The 22,041-nt window shown below is 35.3% G+C and overlaps 1 protein-coding gene across 1 annotated transcript in view; it reads right to left on the reverse strand.

Annotated features, from left to right (window-relative positions):
- The window catches only part of DIP2B (disco interacting protein 2 homolog B), a 241,974-nt gene that overhangs the window by 69,598 nt on the left and 150,335 nt on the right, over nt 1-22,041 (reverse strand). Inside the window, exons 4-9 of the mRNA XM_044679259.1 lie at nt 18,518-18,730; nt 17,196-17,351; nt 15,961-16,080; nt 3,617-3,814; nt 2,059-2,150; nt 800-910 (exon numbers count right to left, since the gene is read on the reverse strand). Of these exons, the coding sequence (XP_044535194.1) occupies nt 800-910; nt 2,059-2,150; nt 3,617-3,814; nt 15,961-16,080; nt 17,196-17,351; nt 18,518-18,730 (890 nt within the window). The remainder of the gene's footprint in view (nt 1-799; nt 911-2,058; nt 2,151-3,616; nt 3,815-15,960; nt 16,081-17,195; nt 17,352-18,517; nt 18,731-22,041) is intronic.

Consider the following 22,041-nt stretch of genomic DNA (forward strand, 5'->3'; position numbering starts at 1 on the left):
AACTGGGAAAATAAAATATCTCTGAATTTAAGAAAAAGAGAAGATACAAAAAAATTAAAACAGGGGACAGCTGGGTGACTCAGTGGATTGAGAGTCAGGCCCAGAGACAGGAGGTCCTGGGTTCAAATCTGGTCTCAGACACTTCCTAACCCTTCCCACTCTTCTGCCTTGAAGCCAATACTCAAAATTGATTCTAAGACCGAAGATAAGGGTTCAAAAAAAATTTTTTTTAATGAACTGTAATTCCCTGCATGGGACTTATATAAAGTATTTTGCAAACCTTCAAATGCTATATAAATACTAGTAATTAGTAGTAGTTACTATTATTACTGAAAAAGTCCAGTGTATCTCAGGATACTTTGATGACTCAGAGGTGCAGGAAAGGAATAGCACTGATTTTCCTTTCATTTAGCTTATAAACACATATGACCCAAGGCTCATCCTCTATGTGTTGGATTTCCAGTCAGAAGACTTACATTCAAAACTTTCCCCTACAACTCACTCTGTGCACAACTTTGGACAAATCTCTTTAACTTCCATGAGCCTCAGCACACCCAATTACAAGACAAGGGATGGAAAGAGCACCAAAAAGTTCTCCTACTGCTCTATATCTATTGACCTATGTATTTATGGAAAATTTGTTTCCATAACCTGTCAGTAAGAGGGAAGTCTCAAGAAAACTGTCAGAGAGTAAGTACTTTGCTCTCAAAAAAACTAAAAAATGTACTCTTCAAAATAAATGTTAACATTTTGCTATCTCCTATCATACCATCATGCCTTTTAGCTTTGACAATATTACCTTTCTAGTAAGCGGCACCTCTATGGGTACAGGGATTACTTCTGCTAGGAGACATCCATAAAAAGCTACCGTGAACATGACAGGGTCATTGTTGGGATAGACCAGGGCCACCTAAAATTCATGAGGACATTTAATTAGAAGGAAAACAAAGGTAAAGTTCTCAACAACACACTTTACAGTATCAGATTGCTTATAATGCAAATATTCAAATATAAATAGTAACCTCTTATTCTGGAGAAAACTGAGCTAACAAAAATAACATAGCAAAATACTTGGAAGCATTCTGTCCTTCCTATGATTACAGAAGTGGCAATTTTGATGGACAGTAATGAAATTGTTTTTTTCTGATCCTGTTCCCAAGATAGGCTAAATGTCAAAACTGTTCTTAATGTTAAGCATTAATAGACACTGATAGTAACAGCACATGACAATTTTATAAAAAGTTTAATAGCAATGACCTACTCTCTCCTATAGAAAAAAGTCCATTCTACTGGAAAAAAATACCTTCTGAGAATTCAGTGATCACCCTGTGGATCACTGAAGTAGAGTTACAGACCTGGGTTTTTCTAGGCACAGATTTTTTTTCTCAAATCTCTCTCATCACATTAAGAGAAACTTATATCTAGCTGCCAAGAAATTAATACCCTTTTAAACCACCTTAAATTCAACAAATATCCAAGTTAAAATAAGACGTTTTTAATACAAGGGTGTATGGAACATTTTTAATTTGGCTTTTCTTACGAAGCAATACATAAAACAGAAAAAAAAGCCAATAGGAAATTGACAAAGGTTTTTGGGTCTTACTAAAAATAAAATGGTAGTCTAATTGCTATTTCTCCTAGTATAAATAAGTATCAAAGTTCTGTTTGAAAGTAGTTAGGCTGTGAGAAAGACTTTGGTTCTCCCTTCTTTATTGGTCTGGTTGCCTAACACTTAACTGATTAGCAACGAAGGAGATGGACACAAGAAGCAAAAAAAAAAAAAAATTGGCTTAAGTAAAAGGTCATCATTTCCCTTTAATCTATGAACACTACAATTACACTACTGAATTATGTGTAGGAGAAGATTGGCTGCAAACAGTTTTCATGATTCTAAAAAGTAGTAACAGAAAGCTCAACATGACAAATTTTCTTTTTCTGAAAAGTAAACTCTCTATTGATACTGTTTTTCAAAAAAATATCACTGTCCCTTCCATGACTCCACCAACATTTCTCTTGTTTTAAAGAAAGAAACAAAAACGCAGACATTTTGAAAATTACCCTGTCTCCAGGTTTTAATACTGGCTCATTTTTTGTCCCCAGTTTATTAAGCAGCGTGTAGGCCAACTTGAGGCTTCTGCTCCATAATTTTCCTGGAAAGGAAAAGACAATTTTACAATGGACTATATAGGCCAAGCTCATCTCTGGGGCTCAAACAATGCAGTTTTCACATTGAAAAAAGCCATGGCAACACTCTCGTGGAAGCACTGCATAGGCTGGAGATGGGACGATAAAACAAATTTTAGCATCGTTCAATTCAATCAAACAAAAATGTATTTGGTCTGCCAGGCAGTATTCTAGATGCTATATAGTAACAAAACCAAAAAAGCCCCTTCCTTCATGGAACTTATGGTTCCAAATTGGTACCAAAGTTTCTGATAAAAATGTGGAGCTTCATGATTTACAAGTATCATTGTCTCTATTATTTCTCATGTACAATTTTTATCTGTCCAATAAGACTCTACTTGAAGGAAAGGACCTCAGTCCATTAGAAGTATGTCTGAATTTTTTTAAATGCTAATTTTATTGCAATAATTTTTTTCATATCATATTAATTTTCAATCTCTTTTAATAAAAAATAAAGGCCAGTTCATCTGTTGGGAGGTTTTATCTAACTGCCTTTCTTTGTCACAATGGAAGGATTATTGCAACAGTGGGGGAGAGGATAGCTAGAAATGACCTCTAAAAAAATTATTTTATTCTTTAGAGTGCTCTGTAATTGCATTTTTATAAATTTCAAGGATTTTGGTAGACTGACTTCCAGATATTTTCATGTATTTTATGATTATTTTGACTTAGATGTCCCTTTTAATTATATCCTTCTTGCTGTTTATTTCTATGCATTGGCTTTGTATTTTCTTACTTTACCAAAGCTAGAAACGGCTTCGATTAGTATCTTTGCCGATTTTCTGGAGTTTTAAGAGATATCAAATAGGGATAATTTTATCTCCTTACTAATGTTCAGTCTTTAATCTGATTATATTGATATCACTAGACTTTTAAATGTCAAATAACAGTGGGAAAAGGAAGTATTCTTGTTTTTATCCTGAATTTACTGGGAAAGCTTCTAGTTTTTTTCCTATTGCAAATAATGTTAGTTTAGAGCTTTAGATGTATACTATTTGTAGTAAAAATGAATGAAAAAGAAGCAAAAATTCCTTTAAGTTAACTATTTTATCAGAATTTTATCTGTGTTGCATTTCTACCTTTATATATTCTTTCTCATGCTCAGGACACTAGCCATTAGGAAATTTTTCCTCCCATGCTACCAAGTCTCTGTAGAGTTTTTAAATATTGGCAGGCCTTCAACCACTACTGTGGAAAATGGAAACACTTGACAATATACTTAGCACTGAACAGCCAATTATCTAATTTGAAAGAGCTGCTGAAATACCAAAGTCAGTAATTATTGAATATCAAGCTAAAAACGTATTTTTTCTTGCAAATCTTCTACCATATATAATTCTGGAAGACCTGTCTTTTTTGCTAACAAGCTCATGTATCTTATTATACCCCAGAAGGAGGAGAAAAAGTAGGAACTGGAATCTCTTAAGCTCACCATATGTTAGAGTATAAACTGGCTTCCCGGTGACATCAAGTGCAGTTAGACAAGGGCATTTGGCTTGAGTGGTCCCCCACCGTTGTAGTGCTGATTCTAGAGCAGGTGGCCAGTTACAGATGACTCCTAATGGCTCTCCCTTCACAGGAGTCATCTGACGTCCTTCTGGTTTGGGCTGGTTTGGGTCTGGCTGAGGTACTATACAGAGGAAACAATATTAAATTAAAAGGAAATATGAAAGAACCATACTACTCATAACTTTAAGGTCATTTGCAACTGAATTTTTCCTTTCTCATGAAATATGAGTTAGAAGAATCTTTTAAAAAAATAGCTAATTCAATTAGTACTTGAACTGGCATTTATAAAGGTAAGATCTATGAACAGGTGGTTTTGGAACTATTACTTGAAAACTTGCAAGTGATACATAACTTACTACTTTTGGATGTTTGCATTAAAATATACTGTTTGCATTAACTTGGTTCTAAATTCATTTTAGAGGTTCAATTCAATTTCAATATTTATGGAGTGTCTATTGAGTGGCAAGACACTATGGCAATAGATATTATATTTCAAAGCAGGCCTAATTTATTTATTTCGCTATGAAGACATTCAGTTTATTTTAGATGACTTATCACGGAAGGAAGTTATCATGAACAATTATATCATCAACTGGTAAGCATACACACAATAAAATAATCTCTTTTCTCAAGGATCTAATAACACTTTACTGAGGGAGATGACACACATACTAAGCCATACAAACTAAATACATAAAAATTTCAGAATAGTTCTTTGAGGAGGGGCATTATAAAGGGCATGGGGGAAAGAGAAGGAACAGGAAATGCTTCAGGTAGTAAGTAGGATTTGAGCTGAATGTTGAAGCCAGGGATCCTAGAATATGGAGATGAGAGGGACTGCATAATGTTGTTAACTGTCGGAAATGGCAGTTGGGCCAACGGTCACCCCGCTTACCACTAAGCCAGGGTCTATGGAACCAGCAGGCAAGGTAAAGGTTTTTAACAGTTTAATTGTGAGTAACTAAATAAAGATGGGATAGGGGATTCTGCACTTGAAAACCTAAAGGTAAAACCACAGGGCAAGGGGAGGACTTGACTTCTCTTATCTAATTGACCTAAGCCAGGCAGAGCCCAAAGGAACAGTATTGGAATCATTGGGAAGGCTGCTTCAAACCTGGTTCCAGCCAGGTTTGGCCAGCACAGCTAAAGGGCCTGAGGGTGGCTTTGAGGGTTCTCGCAGTAATCCAAAGATGATCACAGGATGCCAAGAGCCAAGGTGATCCAAGGTACCCAGGTAGAGAGTGACCTTGAGATGCTGTCCACCAGATCCCAAACCCCTTCTCCACTTGGTGCAGCTCTGCAGGTCTTGTCCACTTGCTGAAAGCCTCCACCACTCAGGATCCCAGGGAATCTGGATGCAGGGTCTCCTTAACTCTGAGATCTCCCAGGGCTAGCAAAAGTTTGCGCCAACCACTAATGGAGTCTCTCTCAGAGCACAAGCCCTACTTCCTGCTCCTTCATTCCATCTTGGAATCCTCCAGCCCTTCCTGCTAGGTCCAACACTAATGCTACATAAATTGCTAAATAAATCTTTCTCACAACAATTCCAAGCATGGCAGATGAAGTAAAAAGTCTGGAAGCCTTTGGCCAAAACCTTTTCAATAATAATGAGCAATGAAATATCATGATCAATAAACAAGATCAAGAGGTTCACAGCAAGTAAAAGAGATAATTCTAATTACATAAAATTAAAACATTTTGCACAAGCAAAACAAACAAAACATAAGAGATAAAATTAAAAGAAAACAAGGAAAATGGGGGGAAAAATCTTTGCAACAAGTTTCTCTGATAAAGTTCTCATTTTTAAGATACCACAGGGAGCTGAGACAAATTTACAAGAAAAAACTATTCCTCTGAATTATGTACTTTAGTTTTTATGATAAAAAATCAATTCATAAATGGTCAAAGGATATGAATACAGTTTTCAGAGGAAGAACTTCAACTTATTAATAAACATTTTAAAAAGTGCTCTGAATTATTAATTAGAGTAATAAAAGTTAAAACAACCCTAAGATGCTACCTCAAACTTATCATATTGGATAAGATGACAAAAAAGAAAAGTAACAAAAGTGACAAAAAGGAAGTGAAAATGACAAAAGAGGCTGTGAGAAAATGGAGACTGTACACTAATGCACTATTAGTGGAGGTATAAACTAGTTTGACCCATCCTGGAAAGCAATTTGGAACTAGACCCAAAGAGCGATTAAACTGTGTATGCTTTCTGACCAAGCAATTCCACTACGAGGTCTATCCCCAAAGAGATCAAAGCAAATGGAAAAGAACTTATAGGTACTAAATATTCATCAGCAAATCTTTTTTTGTGGTCAAAAAGAACTAGAAACTGCCCTCCATCAGTTGGGGCTAAACAACTGATGGTCTATGAATGGATGGAATATTATAATGATGTAAGAAATATTGAAGGGAAAGATTTCAGAAAAAACTGAGTAGAACCAGGAAAAAGAATTTATACATTAATGACAATATTGTAAAGTTAATCAACTCTGAAAGACTTAGTAACTCTGATCAACAAAATGACCTCGAGGTGGAGGTTAGACGGAGGCTTAGTAGCAGGAACCTTCTGAATCTCCTTCCAACCAATCATTACAAAGCATCTCAGAAGGACAGAAATCAAAATTGGATGAATAAAGAGGCTCTCCCATAGGACGCAGCCTTAAAAGTAGATAGTGTTTAGGGATTCTCAAGCTATAAGGGAGACTTCACTTATCAAAGGGCAAGCTGATCATCACATACATCATCTACCATGCCAGACTCAGAGCGAGAGCCCTGGCAATCTCTAAATTCTCGGGGGCTGGCTGAAAGCATCACAGACTTATCCCTGAGGGCAGTGCAAGGCCTTGGTAGTGAGACTTGACACCCGAGGCTGAAGAACATAAAGCCTGGCCAATGTAATGTGGAGCTTGGACAGAGACAGGGCTGTACACAGCCAAAGCATCAGGGGCTGGGAAAAAAGCCCAAGAGCAAAAAACTTTAAAACACCTTACACGAAGAACATCACATAACCTGTCTTCACTTGGGCTCCTGACTGGGAAGGGAAGACACTACAAAGGCAAAGCCCTGCAAGACAGAAGCTAAGAAAACAATCAACATGCAGGAACCTCAATCCACTAGTGCCAAAGGAAAAAGCAGCAGCAAAAAAACCAAAACAAAGCAAAACAAAAAAACTTTCTTGACCCTGATAATTTCTATGGATAAAAAGAGTAAAATAAAGAAGCAACAGCAGAGAGTAGCAAACAAGCAAACACATCCAAACTTTCAAAAAAAAAATGGAAACTGGTCGCAAGCTCTTGAGGAACTCAAAAGGGAGTTCAAGAAACAAATAAGAAAGATAGAAGAAAAATGGGAAGAAAAGTGGGAAAAAGAAATCAAAGTAATACAAAAAGAAAACAGTTTAAAAGACAAAAGCCCATATGGAAAAAGAGGCACAGAAATCAAATTAAGTAATAAGTAAATTGGAGATCAGAATTGACCTGCAGTAAGCATGAAAAGCAGGATAGACCAAACTGAAAAGGAAAATCAAAAGATCATAGCTGAAAAGCAGTCTCTAAAGACTAGAATTGGGAAAGTAGAAGCTAATGATCTCACAAGAGCAAGAATTAATAAAGCAAAATCAAAAGATGGAAAAAATAGAATGAAACATGAAATATCTCATTGAAAAGATGACTGACCTGGAAAACAGACCCAGGAGAGACATTTGAGAATTATTGGTCTACCTGAAAGCCTAGGAATAAAAGAAGCCTTGACATCATATTACAAGAAATTCTCAAAGAAAACTGCCCTGATATTCTCAAAGAGGGCAAAATCGACATTGAAAGAATCCATAGATTGCCCCCTACATTAAATCCCCAAAAGAAAACCCCCAGGATTGTTATAGCCAAATTCAAGAGCTTCCAGGCCAATGAGAAAATATTGCAAGTGGCCAGAAAGAGACAATTCAGATATCAAGGAGCCTCAGTTAGGATTACACAGGATCTGGCAGACTCCACACTAAAGGACCGCAAGGCTAGGAATGTGATATTCAGGAAGGCAAAAGAATTGGGTCTACAACCAAGAATCACCTACCCATCAAAACTGACTATATACTTTCAGGGAAAGTATGGGCATTTAACAAAACAGAAGATTTCCAAGCATTCCTAAAGAAAAGACCAGAACTAAACAGAAAATCTGATGTCCAAATACAAAATTCAAGAGAAATATGAAAAGGTAAGCAAGAAAGAAAGGGAAAAATTTTAAGGGCTTCAGTAAGGTCAAATTGTTTACATTTCTATATGTAAAAATAATATTTATAACTGTTAAAAATTGTTTTCATTATCATAGTAGATAGAAGAATTATTCATAGGCAGAGTTGTGGTATTAAGTTGTTCAAGATGATGTGTAAAAAATGGGGGGAACAAAAAAAAGAGGATGGTACTAAGTGAAACTTGAAGGAAGAAGAAAAATAGGCTCATGGTGGTTGAGGGGAGAGAATACTATTATAAGAAGAGGAGGAAGAGAGTGGTGATAGGTAATACTTAAAACTTACTCTGAGCGGAATCAGTTCTGATAGGGAAAAACAGCCAAATCTATTGGGGTATAAAACTCTATCTTACCCTACAAGGAAGTTGAGAGCTGAAGGGGGGAAGTGGAGCAGGGAGTATTAAAAGGGAGAGAAAGTTGGGGGGGGGGTGGCGATTAATAGACCTTAAAGAGAAATAAGAGGGGAATAAGAAGGGAGGGAGTGGTTATTATATCAAATAATTTGTATAGTATTGGGATTAGTTGCTCTTTGAATGTTTGATAGAATTCACTTGTGAATCCATCAGGCCCTGGTGATTTTGTCTTAGGGAGTCCTTAGATGGCTTGTTAAATTTCTTTTTCTGATATTGGATTATTTAAGTATTATATTTCTTCTGCTGTTAATCTAGGCAATTTATATTTTTTTAAATATTCATCCATATCACCTAGATTGCTATATTTATTGCCATATAATTGGGCAAATAGTTTTTAGTGATTGCCTTAATTTCCTCTTCATTAGAGATGAGGTCTCCCTTTTCATCTTTGATACTGTTAATTTGGTTTTCTTCTTTCCTTTTTTTTTTTATTAGATTTACCAGTACTTTGTCTATTTTATCTGTTTTTTCAAAATACCAGCTTCTACTCATATTTATTAATTCAATAGTTCTTTTACTTTTGATTTTATTAATTTCTCCTTTGATTTTTAGTATTTCTAATTTAGCTTTCATCTGGGGATTTTTAATTTGTTCATTTTCTAGTTTTTTAAGTTGTATGCTCAATTCATTAATCTCTGCCCTCCCTAATTTGTTAATATATGCACTCAAGGATATAAATTTTCCCATTAGAACTGCTTTGGCTGCATCCCATAGGTTTTGGTAAGAAGTCTCATCATTCTCATTGTCTTCAATGAAATTATTAATTGTTTCTATGATTTGTTCTTTCGCTAAATTATTTTGGAGAATCATATTATTTAATTTCTGATTAGTTTTTGGTTTGTCTCTCCATATATTCTTACTAATAACTGCTTTTTTGCATTATGATCTGATATGGTTGCATTTATTATTTCTGCTTTTTTGCATTTGTTTGCCATGTTTCTATGCACTATTACATGGTCTATCTTTGTGAATGTTCCATATGCTGTTGAAAAGAAGGTGTACTCCTTTTTGTCCCTATTTATTTTTCTTCATATATCCATTAACTCTAATTTTTCTAGGATTTCATTTACCTCTCTTAGCTCTTTCTTATTTACTTTTTGGTTTGATTTATCTAGATCTGATAGGGGAAGGTTGAGGTCCCCCACCAGTATAGCTTTGCTATCTATTTCGTCCTTGAGTTCCACTAGCTTCTCCTTTAGAAATTTGCATGCTATACCGTTTGGTGCATACATGTTGAGTACTGATATTTCCTCATATAACAAATTACTTGTTATAATAAGCAAAGAAGGAGTCCTACAAAATTCCTTTTGAGACACAAATATAGTACTGATTCCAAAGCCAGGTAGATCAAAAACAGAGAAAGAAAACTACAGACCAATCTCCCTAATGAACATAGATGCAAAAATCTTAAAATAGAATACTAGCAAAAGAAAGACTTCAGCAAGTGATCAAGAGGGTTATCCATCATGATCAAGTGGGATTTATGCCAGGAATGCAAAGATGGTTCAACATTAGACTATTTCAACAAGCTAACAAACAAAAATCACAATTATCTCAATAGATGCTGAAATCTGGAACTATGCCCAAAAAGCTCTAAAAGACTGCCTGCCCTTTGATCCAACCATACCATTGTTGGGTTTGTACCCCAAAGAGATCATAGATAAAAAGACTTGTACAAAAATATCTATAGCCGCGCTTTTTGTGGTGGTAAAAAACTGGAAAACGAGGGGATGCTCTTCAATTGAGAAATGGCTGAACAAATTGTAGTATATGCTGGTGATGGAATACAACTGTGTTCAAATTAATAATAAACTGGAGGAATTCCATGTGAACTGGAATGACCTCCAGGAATTGATGCACAGTGAAAGGAGCAAAGCCAGAAGAACATTGTACACAGAGACTGATACACTGTGGTAAAATTGAATGTAATGGACTTCAATACTAGCAGCAATGCAATGACCCAGGATAATTCTGAAGGATTTATAGAAAAGAACGCTACCCACATTCAGAGGAAGAACTACAGAAGTGGAAACAGAAGAAAAACAACTGCTTGAACGCATGGGTTGATGTGGACATGATTGGGGATGTAGACTCGAACACATGTTAAAACTAGTGGAAATTCATGTTGGCTATTGGGGGGAGGGGGATAAAGGAGGATAAGGGAAAAAGTAAGAAAATGAATCATGCAAGCATGGAAAATTTTTCTAAAAAAGAAAAAAAGAAAAAAGGGAGGGAGTGGGAAGTTAAGAAAAATAAGTTGGACTGATGAAAAGCAAAACAATGGTGTAGAAGGAAATAGTGAAAGAAGTGCATAACTAAAAAAGGAAATCAAAATGATTTGGAATACATAGGCAGTAATCAAAACTCTGAATGTGAATGGGATGAACTCACCCATAAAATAGAAGCAGATAGCAGAGTGGATTAAAAACCAAAATCCTACCATATGTTGTCTATAAGAAACACCCATGAGGCAGGTAGACACACAGGGAAGGTAAGAGGCTAGAACAGAATTTATTGGGCATCAACTGAGAAAATGAAGACAAGAGTTGCAATCATGATATTTGACAAAGTGAAAGTCAAAATAGTTCTGATTTAAAGAGATAAGGAAGGTAATTACATCCTGACAAAAGGTAATATAGACAATGAAGAAATATCAATACTCAACATGTATACACCAAATGGTATAGCATCCAGATTTTTAAAGGAGAAACTATTGGAGCTTAAGGAGGAAATAGAAAGTAAAACTATACTAGTGGGAGACCTCAACATTCCTCTATCAGATCTAGATAAATCAAACCAAAAATAAGAGAGAAGTAAGAGATGCGAATGAAATCTTAGAAAAATTAAGAGTTAATAGGTATATGGAGAAAAATAAATAGGGATAAAAAGAAATACACCTTTTCAGCAGCACATGGTACATTCACAAAGACTGACCATGTATTAGAGTTTAAAAACATTGTAAACAAATGTAGAACAGCAGAAATAATAAATGCAACTTTTCTACATCATAATGGAATAAAAATTATAACTAGTAAGGCTACATGGAGAGGCAAATAAAAAAACTAATTGGAAATTAAATAATCTGATTCTCCAAAAATTGGTCGGTTAAAGAACAAATCATAGAAACAATTAATGATTTCATTGAAGAGAATGACAATGAGCAACAACATATCAAAATTTTTGGGATACTGCAAAAGCAGTATTCAGGGGAAAATTTATATTCCCGAGTGCCTATATTAATAAAAAAGAGAAAGAAGAGACTAAGCAACCGGGCATGCAAAAAAACCAAAAAAACAAAACCTAGAAGAAGAACAAACTAATAACCCTCAAATAAACACCAAATTGGAAATCCAAAAAATCAAGGACAAAATTAATAAAATGGAAAGTAAAAACTATTGAACTAATAAGACTAAGAGCTGTTATTTTGGGAAAAAAAAAACAAATAAAATAAAGTATTGGTTAATCTAATTAAGAAAAAAAAAGAGAACTAAATCAACATTATTATGAATGAAAAGGGTGACCTCACCTCTAAAAGAGGAAATTAAGGTAATTATTAAGAACCATTTTGCCTAATTATATGGCAATCTGGGTGAAATGAATGAATATTTACAAAAATATAAATTGCAGGGGGCAGCTGGATGGCTCAATGGATTCAGAACCAGGCCTAGAGACAGGAGGTCCTGAGTTCAAATCTGGCCTCAGACACTTCCTAGTTGTGTGACCCTGGACAAGTCACTTAACCCCCATTGCCTAGCCCTGTAACAAAATAAAATTAATATAGAAGGAAATACATATATATATATGTTATATATATATAAAGATATTAGGTTTTATATATATAGACTAGATTAATAGAAGAAGAAACAATATACTTAAATAATCCCATATCAGAAAAAGAAATTAAACAAACTATCAAAGAACTCCCTAAGAAAAAATCCCCAGGGCCAGATGAATTCACAAGTGAATTCTATCCAACATTTAAAGAACAACTAATCCCAATACTATACAAAATATTGACCAAATAACCAAAGAAGGAGTTCTACCAAATTCCTTTTATGACACAAATATGGTACTGATTCCAAAGACAGGCAGCTAACATAATAAAAATGACAATCCTACCCAAATTAATTTACTTCTTTAGTGCCATACCTATCAAACTACCAAGAAACTTTTTTACTGAATTAGAAAGATCTATATAACAAAGTTCATTTGAAAGAACAAAAGATCAAGAATATCAAAGGAAATAATGAAAAAAAAAAAAAAAGTGTGAAGGAGGGGGCCTAGCAGTACCACATCATAAACTGTACCATAAAGCAGTGGTCATCAAAACAATGTGGTACTGGCTAAGACACAGCAGGGAGGATCAATAGAATAGACTTGGAGTAAATATCCTCAGCAAGCTAGTATATGATAAACCCAAAGCCCCCTGCTTTTGGGACAAGAACCCACTATCTGACAAAAACTGGGAAAATTAGAACACAGTATGGGAGAGATTAGATTTAGATCAACATCTCACACCCTACACCAAGATAAATTCAGAATGGGTGAATGACTTAAATATAAAGAAGGAAATTATAAGTAAATTAGATGATCATAGAATACTTTATCTGTTGAAAGGAAAGATTTTAATACAAAGCAAGAGATAGAGAATATTACAAAATGTAAAATAAATGATTTTGATTATATTAAACTAAAAAGCTTTTGCACAAACAAAAACAATGTAGCCAAAATGAGAAGGGAAGCAACAAATTAGGAAAATATCTTTAACAAAAACTTTTGATGAAAATCTAATTACTCAAATTTATAAGGAGCTAAATCAATTTTACAAAAAATCAAGCCATTTCCCAATCGATAAATTAGCAAGGGAAATGAATAGGCAATTTTCAGATAAAGAAATCAAAACTATCAATAAGAACATGGAAAAGTGTTCTAAATCTCTTATAATTAAAGAAATGCAAATCAAAACAACTCTGAGGTACCACCTTACACCTAGCAGATTGGCTAATATGACAGCAAAGTAAAGTAATAAATGTTGGAGAGTTTGTGGCAAAATTGGAACACTAATGTATTGCTGGTGGAGTTGTGAATTAATCCAACCTTTCTGGAAGGCAACCTGAAACTATGCCCAAAGGGCTTTAAAAGACTGCCTGCCCTTTGATACAGCCATGCCACTTCTAGGTTTGTACCCCAACGAGATAATAGGGAAAAAGACTTGTACATTTTTTTGTACATTTACTTGTACATTTATAGCCAAGCTCTTTGTGGTGGCAAAAAATTCGAAAATGAAGGGACGCCCTTCGATTCAGGAATTGTGGTATCTGTTGGTGATAGAATACTATTGGGCTAAAAGGAATAATGAACTGGAGGAATTCCATGTGAACTGAAACAACCTCCAGGAATCGATGCAGAGTGAAAGGAGCAGAACCAGGAGAACATTGTACACAGAGACTGATACACTGTGGCACAATAGAATATAATGGACTTCTCTGCTAGTACCAATGCAAAGATCCAGAGCAATGCTGAGAGACTTATGAGAAAGAATGCTATCCACATCCAGAGAAAGAATTATGGGAGTAGAAACACAGAAGAAAAGCAACTGCTTGATCATATGGTTAGATGGGGGTATGATTAGGGATGTAGACTCTAAACAATCACCCTAGTACAAATATTAACAATATGGAAATAGGTCTGGGTCAATGACACATGTAAAACCCAGTAGAATTGCTCATTGGCTACAGGAGAGGGAGTGAGGAGGAGAGGAAAACAACACGAATCATGTAACCATAGTAAAATACTTTAAATTAATTAAAAAACAATCATAAAAAGGATAAATTATTCCCTATACTCTACAAACTATTTGACAAAATAGGGAAAGGAGTCTTACCAAGTTCTTTTTATGATACAAATATGGTACTGATTCCCAAGCCAGGAAGACCAAAAACAGAGAAGGAAAACTATAGACCAATATCCTTAATCAACATAGATGCAAAGATATTAAATAAAATAGTAGCTAAAAGGCTACAAGTTATCACAAAGATTATTCACTATGATCAGGTGAGATTTATACCAGGAATGTAAGGATTAATATTAGGAAAATTATCCACAAAATTGACCATATCAACAACCAAACTAACAGAAATCATATGATTATCTCAATAGATGCAGAAAAAGCCTTTGACAAAATACAACATCCATTCCTATTGAAAACACAAGAAAGTATAGGGGATAGAAGGGCCTTTCCTCAAAATAATAAACAGCATTTATTTAAAATCATCAGCAAGTATCATCTGTAATGGGGAAAAGTTAGATGCCTTCCAAATAAAATCAGGAATGAAGCCCCTCAAAAGTGTATTGCATCTCATTTTATCCTACAATGACTATCCCCAAAAGAGATCAAACCAAGTGGGGAAAAGGAACCACAGATTCAAAAATATTTATAGCAGTTCTTTTTGTGGTAGAAAAGAACCACAAACCGAAGTGGAACACATCAATTGGGGAATGACTGAATAAATCACGGTCTATGAATGTGATGGAATACTATGATGCTGTAAGAAATGATGAAAGGCTGGGGTTAACTAGGTAGCTCAGTAGATTGAGAGCTAGGCATGGAGATAGGAGGTCCTGGGTTCAAATCTGGCCTCAGAAACTTCCTGGGCAAGTCACTTAACCCCCACTGCCTAGCCTTTACCACTCTTCTGCCTTGGAATCAATGATTCTGGGAACCAAGGGTTTAAAAAAAAAAATGAATGAATGAATGAAGTGGGGGAGGAGAACAGTTAGGCAGCACAGTGGAGAGAATGCCAGACCCAGAATCCAGGACTGTGGGACCCTGGACAAACGTTTCTTAACCCCAATTGCCTAGCCTTATGGCTCTTCTATCTGAGAATCAATATTAAAGACAGAAAGTAAAGGTTTAAGGAAAAAAAAGGAAATGATGATTTCAGAAAAACCTGAATATAGCAGGCTTTCAGTAAAAATCTGATGATAGTGAGATATAATAAATGACTAAGAAATCTGGATATTATTATTTACTGCTTGTTTTATTAATTAGCTTTTTGATTAACTATGTTTCATTTCCATCTAACTGTAAGCTCTCTGGGCTCAGAAGGTAGATTTCGGTGTCCTCTTGAGCACATAACAATAATTCAGGCACACAGTGTATTTGGTAAGTATCTGAAAACTGAGTAACAAAGGAAGATGATATAGCATTAAATATCTGTCTAAATACTTAAGGAGTCAAATTTCATAGCCTCATTAGAATTTGGTGATACATGTAAAAATGCTTAGTTTTACTTGCATATTAGGTGTTAATTCAGTGTTCTAGAGTTAGTTCCTTTTTAAAATGTGAGACACATCTCCTATCTCTGTGTTTTTGCCCTGGCCACCCTCAAGGAATGCCTGGAATGCATGTTTGTCTTCTAGAATCTCTTACTTAAAGACTCAGTTCAAACACCTTTTATATGAAGCCTTTCCTGATCCCTAGTTCCCCCTCCCCCAATTCCCTGTGCGCCCAACTGAGATCATCAGTTCTTAAAACAGATCTGATATCCTTTTTTTAAAAAGAAAGTTCATAATTTGTGCTTGGCAGACTTATTACTACCTTCTACAATTTCTTCAGAATCATCTACAAAATATTCCTTTAAGGGAGGTCTTTTAGGCCGTTTCAGAGTATTCAGAAGTTGCTGGATTTTTGTAGAGACTCTACTATTGACAGGGACACCTAGAGGAAAGAAAATAATTATGGTTAAATTGTGAAAATAATAACTACTCATTATAAACACTTCTATTTTTCATGATACAGACCTTTCTCCAAAATCTTAATTCATTTCAATAGCATCAATTGGGTATATGTAAAAATACACACACACACACACATACACACACACGTTTTATGATCATAATATTTAATTTCTTCCTATTTTTTTCTATCTTAGGGATTCTTAACCTGAAGTCTAAAGACTCCTAAGGGGTCTAAGGATTGATTTTAAGGGATCTATGAACTTGGATGGGAAAAATTTTACATTTTAATTTTTACTAGCCACTAGCTGAAATGTTAAAATTTTATTAATGAATGTATATAACAAACCATAATACTATTAGTAGTATTTGTGATTTTGTAACCAAAAGAAATTGGGATATTTTCACATCGCATTATAGTTGGTGACTTCTAAATAATGTTTCCAATAATAACTAGAAATTACTTTGAAATTACTATCGTTTTTAGGCTTACCACCAGATAGTATCTAATCTGAAGTCTTCTTGTCTACAGAATATACTTCAATATAATTGTAATCTCATGCATTTTATTTTATGCACTAAAAAACATTACTCTGAAAAAGGGACCATAGGTATTACCCAAATGCAACAGGAGTCTAATGATTCCTTGAAGAACCTCTATTATTTTTCCTTAGTCACTGGCAGCTGGGTAGTAGCTCAGTGGATTGAGAGCCAGGCCTAGAGATGGGAGGACCCAAGTTCAAATCTGGCCTGAGACACTTCCCAGCTGTGTGACCCTGGGCAAGTCACTTGACCCCTATTACCAACCCTTGCCACTCTTCTGCCTTGGAGCCAATACACAGTATTGACTTCAAGATGGAAGGTAAAGGTGAAAAACAAAACAAAACAAAATAAAACAAAAGTATCTTATAGGAAATGCTAAGCAATTATAAATATTCACAATGTTATAAAAAAGTACAGTAGAATAACATTTGTTGCTAGCAATCTGGAGACAATTGCAATTACTTTCATTATAAGTGAGACACTAAGACACCAAAATAAACTAGTTGAACTTCTTTCTCCTGTCTGGCCAAGGGTGGCCACCAAAAGCAGTCATACCATCAGCTGTGTCCATAAGGCTGGAACGGTTAGACCCTTTATGCATGCCTTTAACTATCCCCGAGGGGGGCAGATCAATATTTGCTGGGCGAATTGAAGAAGAGGATGAAGAAGAGGAGGTAGTTGTGGTGACATCAGGGGGTGCAGAGAAATTCTCTAGAGAAGGGAGAAAATGTGTAACACAAAATACTTTTTAAATTGAAATCCATTACCAGGTCATCAAATTATATGCAAATAATGATTTTCAAAAAACTCTACCAAGCTACCACACTTTTTCTATTTATCCACTAATCAGGAAGTAGAAGAAAGTGTAGAGGAACACACAAACTTGTGGCCATACTATGAAATTCCTACTATTCAGACATATGGCTCAAGGGGAGTAGGAGATGTGAGAAATGAAATATTCTGGTGGTTCTTAGCCTGGGTTTTGAACACTGCATCTTGGTTGATCATGATCATTATGGAATTCTTTTAAAATTATAGTGTTGAATGGAAAAGTTTTACAAATTTTTTATGTTAAGAAACCAAAGACTCACAAAGATATATACAGAATAACAGAAAAAAGCACCAATGTGATCAAAAGAAATATATAATCAACAATGGGAGGAAAGGAGGAAATAATCATTGCCTAATGCTAATATGGGTCACATATCAGTTTGCATTAGACTAAGCAAAAATAAAATAAAATAAAAATAAAAACCTGAGATAAATTTCATGGATGCATATTTTATTTTCTTAAACACACAAATAAACACAACATAGAACATTAAAGCAGAGCTAAACAAAAACTGTTATTTCATATGGTAGCAATCAGCAGTACTTAGCAACTTAGACAGAACACAAAATTCTTAGCCTGAGTACTCCAATGTGGAGTAACATCATAGCAGCAAGAACAATGAGGGCCAATTTTATGGGAGAAATAAAGGCTCTGTTGATATATCCCCCCAGAAAAACATTTTCTTGTTTGATTTTGTTGTTTTAAAAAATTACAACAAAGACGAAAGAGTCCAAGTCTTCACAAGTTTGTACAGTCTTATACATTAAGACTGATATTGCCTCTCACAGCTCGAATGTTGCTATGGAAATAGCTAGGGCTTCAGGTGAACAATCCGATAGACCAGTATTACAGCCAGTAGTCATCACAAACAACTATACAGCTAGTGCTTCTTTACTTTCCTCATCAGCGGCTAACTTCTATTTGACTCAACATATTTGGATCATTTTGAAAAACCAGAGAATCTAACTCAAACCAATCTCTGGAACAGCCAGTCAAACAACCAAAAAGAACACAATTTGGTTTCTTAGGGAAATTCAGCTCCTACCTATTCGAGTATTGGCAAACACATCAGCTAGTGACACAGTGGTTCCTTTGACCTCGCCATGGGACAGTGTGGAAGACGCTGATGAAGAAGTGGATGACCCCTGAATTGAACGGTTGATCCAGGACTCAGCATTCTGTAAACTCTGTTGCAAGGCAGCAGAGAGAGCGGCTTGTCGTCTCAGAGAGCCCTCATCCTCAGAGGCAGAAGATGTGTCTGTATGAAGTAAATCAGAAAGAAGTTCTCCATCCTGCCTAGAACACAGACCTTTAGGTCTGCTCACACGTCAAACATCGAATTTAAATAGGCAAAACACTCCAGTGATCTGATAAGCTTTCTCAGAAGGCAATATTAATAGATACGTAGACCCAAATGGGAACAAAAGCCCAGTAAATTATCTCTGAAGCCAATCGTCATTCCTATTTTTGAAAAAAACAAAAACTGAAACATCAGTTACACTGATTCTAGTTTTAGGCTTAATATACAATGTCAATTTGCTACCAAAACTTTACAATTTTCAAATATTTTAGTACTCATGAACTTCTCTCAGTTTCTATAAAGAAAAAGTTTGACATCCACCAGAAGAAGCAGGTTTGAAAACTGTTTATCAGTGGATCTTTCAATCTCCAATAAAAAGACATGAAGAATGAACTCCATGGGGAACTGTGGAAATGTAAAATGTAGTTTAAATTAAACTTTGGTTTAAGCAGCTGGATGTTAAATTAGATAGAGTTATGGGTCTGCAGGCAGGAAGACTTTTTTACCTCAGATACTAGCTATATGAACCTGGGCAAGTCACTTAAATCTCTCTTGGCCTCAGTTTCCTCAACTATAAAATAGGGATAATAGCACCTACTTGGCAGGATTGTTATGAGGATCAAATGAGATACTTGTAAAGTGTTTAGCACACTGCTTAGCAAGTAATACATGCTATATACATTATAAATGCTTATTCCTTTCCCTGCCCTCCTTCCCAGTAGCATAGTCATCAATTTCAATAAATGCACTAAAAAGATCTACTAACAGCAAGAACAAAAAGCATTTTAAGGGCTTAATATGCTCAAAGCACTGTGTAGGAGATGAGATACAAAGACAAAAACCAAAATAAAAATAACCAGTTCCTGCCCATAGAGGACTTATATTGTAGCAGTGAGATGTAAGATCAGTAAAGGCAGTAAATGCAACCAATATGAGGAGGCGGAACCAGCTAATGACTAGGAAGTAGAGAAATATACAAAAACAGTAAAACCTTCACAATCTGCCAGTATATATCATAGATACATATAAATCTATCTTAAAGGATCCTGGAGAACTGAGATGGGGAGAAAAATAATTAAGGCAATCTCTCTGGTTTTGACAGCAGGAAAAGAACTTAATCAATAATCATTAATGAATGCTTACTATGTGCCAGGCACTGGGCTAAGTACTACAGATACAAAAAAAAGCAAAAGAGAGACCCTGCCCTCAAGGAGCTTCCAATCTAAGGAAGGAGACAACATGCAAATAAATAGATACAAAGTAAACTAAATCAGCACAAGCAGGAAATTTAACAGAAAAAAAAAAGCACTGGGATTAAGAGGAATTAGTAAAGGTTTTAAAAAGTCAGGAAAATCAGCTGAGAAGAGGGAGTTAGGGAAGAGCCAGAGAAGATGCCCCAGCAAAGACATGGAATGTTCCAGGTTGGCAAAGCTTTGCTTGGTTGAAAAGACTTTGCAAGGCAAAGTCTGATATTCCTGCTTAGGTACCAAAAGAAGATAACAAGTACCAATATCTTTATGATTACTTGAAAATATTTAATGATTAATGAAGACAGGTAAAATGGCTGAGGTGGGACTTTAAGTGTAAATTAAAAGACAACTAAACCTTTTTTTAATAGATTTACTTTACTTTTTACTTTAAATGGAAACCAGGTGGCTAGGTGTTTGGTTGTAAACTAGAATTAGCTGGAATAAATACCTGCCAACTACAAAATAAAATGAAATTCAGGGAAGTGTGGTGAAGAAAAATCAAACAGATTTCTACTCTAGGAATAGTGAACAGTGCAGAAGTTGAAAATGTACTCATAAACTTCCAAAAATAAATGGCAAAAATGTGATATTTAAAATCCAAGCTATGAATGATTTAGAGGGCTGGATGGATGAATAGATGTGAGCCTTAAGTCAAGCAATCAGTTGAATAATTTGTAAACATAATCTTTGAAAAAGCCTAGTTCATGCTAAGGGCTTAAGAAATGTTTGCTGACTGACAAGACTGATAGCCAGTTAGCTGTGTGACCCTGGGCAAGTCACTCAACTCCAACTGCCTAGTCCTTAAGCTTTTCTGCCTTGAAACTGATAATTTAACATCTATTTTAAGGCAGAAGGTATGGGTTAAAAAAAAACAAAAACAAATTCACAAACACCAAATTAAGGAAGTCTGCTACAGAGAGAGGTCCATCTAGTTACAGGATTTGATACTTCAAGTTTAATGAGTTAACTTTGTGTAGGCAAAGAGTTGCTGCTAATTTATAAATAGGAATTAGAAATGCTGATCAAATGGAAAGATTTGAGATTTTGTTGGTGTAGGCTAGCCAGGAAAGAACTCCACCCACCAATGCAAACTGACAACTATTCTACACCTTACAGTCTGAGAGCTAAGTCTAAATCTAAGCCAAACAGCTACCCTTCCAAAGGTAAAGGCAGGATTTGCCTCCTAGGAAGGCTGTCTTTCTAACTCCAACTTCAGGCTTCCTCTTTAGCTAGTCAAATATAGAAGGCAAGTTCTGCAAGTCTAGAACAAGGAGCTAAGTTAAAGAAATGATATATCTTGTTTTAAATATATAGATGAATTTAAAACAGAAAAAAAAAACCCTAGAAATTGGAGGCAGGGAAAAGAAAGGGAAAAGATAGTAGCAACCAACCTCCTCTTTCTTAATCTTCAAGATTCTAAAGCAACCATCCAGAAATATTTCATGAAGAGGAGTGGAAGCTTACTGACACCCTCCTGTTATCTCCAACACACTCTGTTCCCTTCCTAAGCAATATTTTATAAAATAAGATTAGGAATATAGTTTCAGTTAGAAGTCCCCCATGAATAGAAAATCTGGTCAGTACCTAATCAGTATCTTAATCTAAAATCCTTAAAATAGACTTCACAAAAGGGAAATAAGGCAAAATTTAGGGAAAATAAAGTTAGGGTGGTTACCATACTGCAAGTAGGAGACTTTTAATTAATCCCTATTAAAGCAGTAGTTTTTTTTTTCCATTGAAGCCTCAATTGGATTAGGACAATGATAAGATTAAAAAGAAGGGGGGAAAAAAAGCTTTGATTAATTCAGATAATAAAAGTACCTATTACTAATAAAAAGTACTTAGAATTAAATTCTTAGAATAAAATTACTTAGAACGCTACCCACATTCAGAGGAAGGACTGCTGGAGAGGAAACATATAAGAAAAACAACTGCTTGAACACATGGGTCAGGGTGGACATGATTGAGGGTTGCATATTGGAAATATGCATCAGCCATGGGTGGGGGGAGTGCGGGGGG

The sequence above is a fragment of the Gracilinanus agilis genome, chromosome 5, assembly GCF_016433145.1.
Source record: "Gracilinanus agilis isolate LMUSP501 chromosome 5, AgileGrace, whole genome shotgun sequence".
Taxonomy (NCBI): Eukaryota; Metazoa; Chordata; class Mammalia; order Didelphimorphia; family Didelphidae; genus Gracilinanus; species Gracilinanus agilis.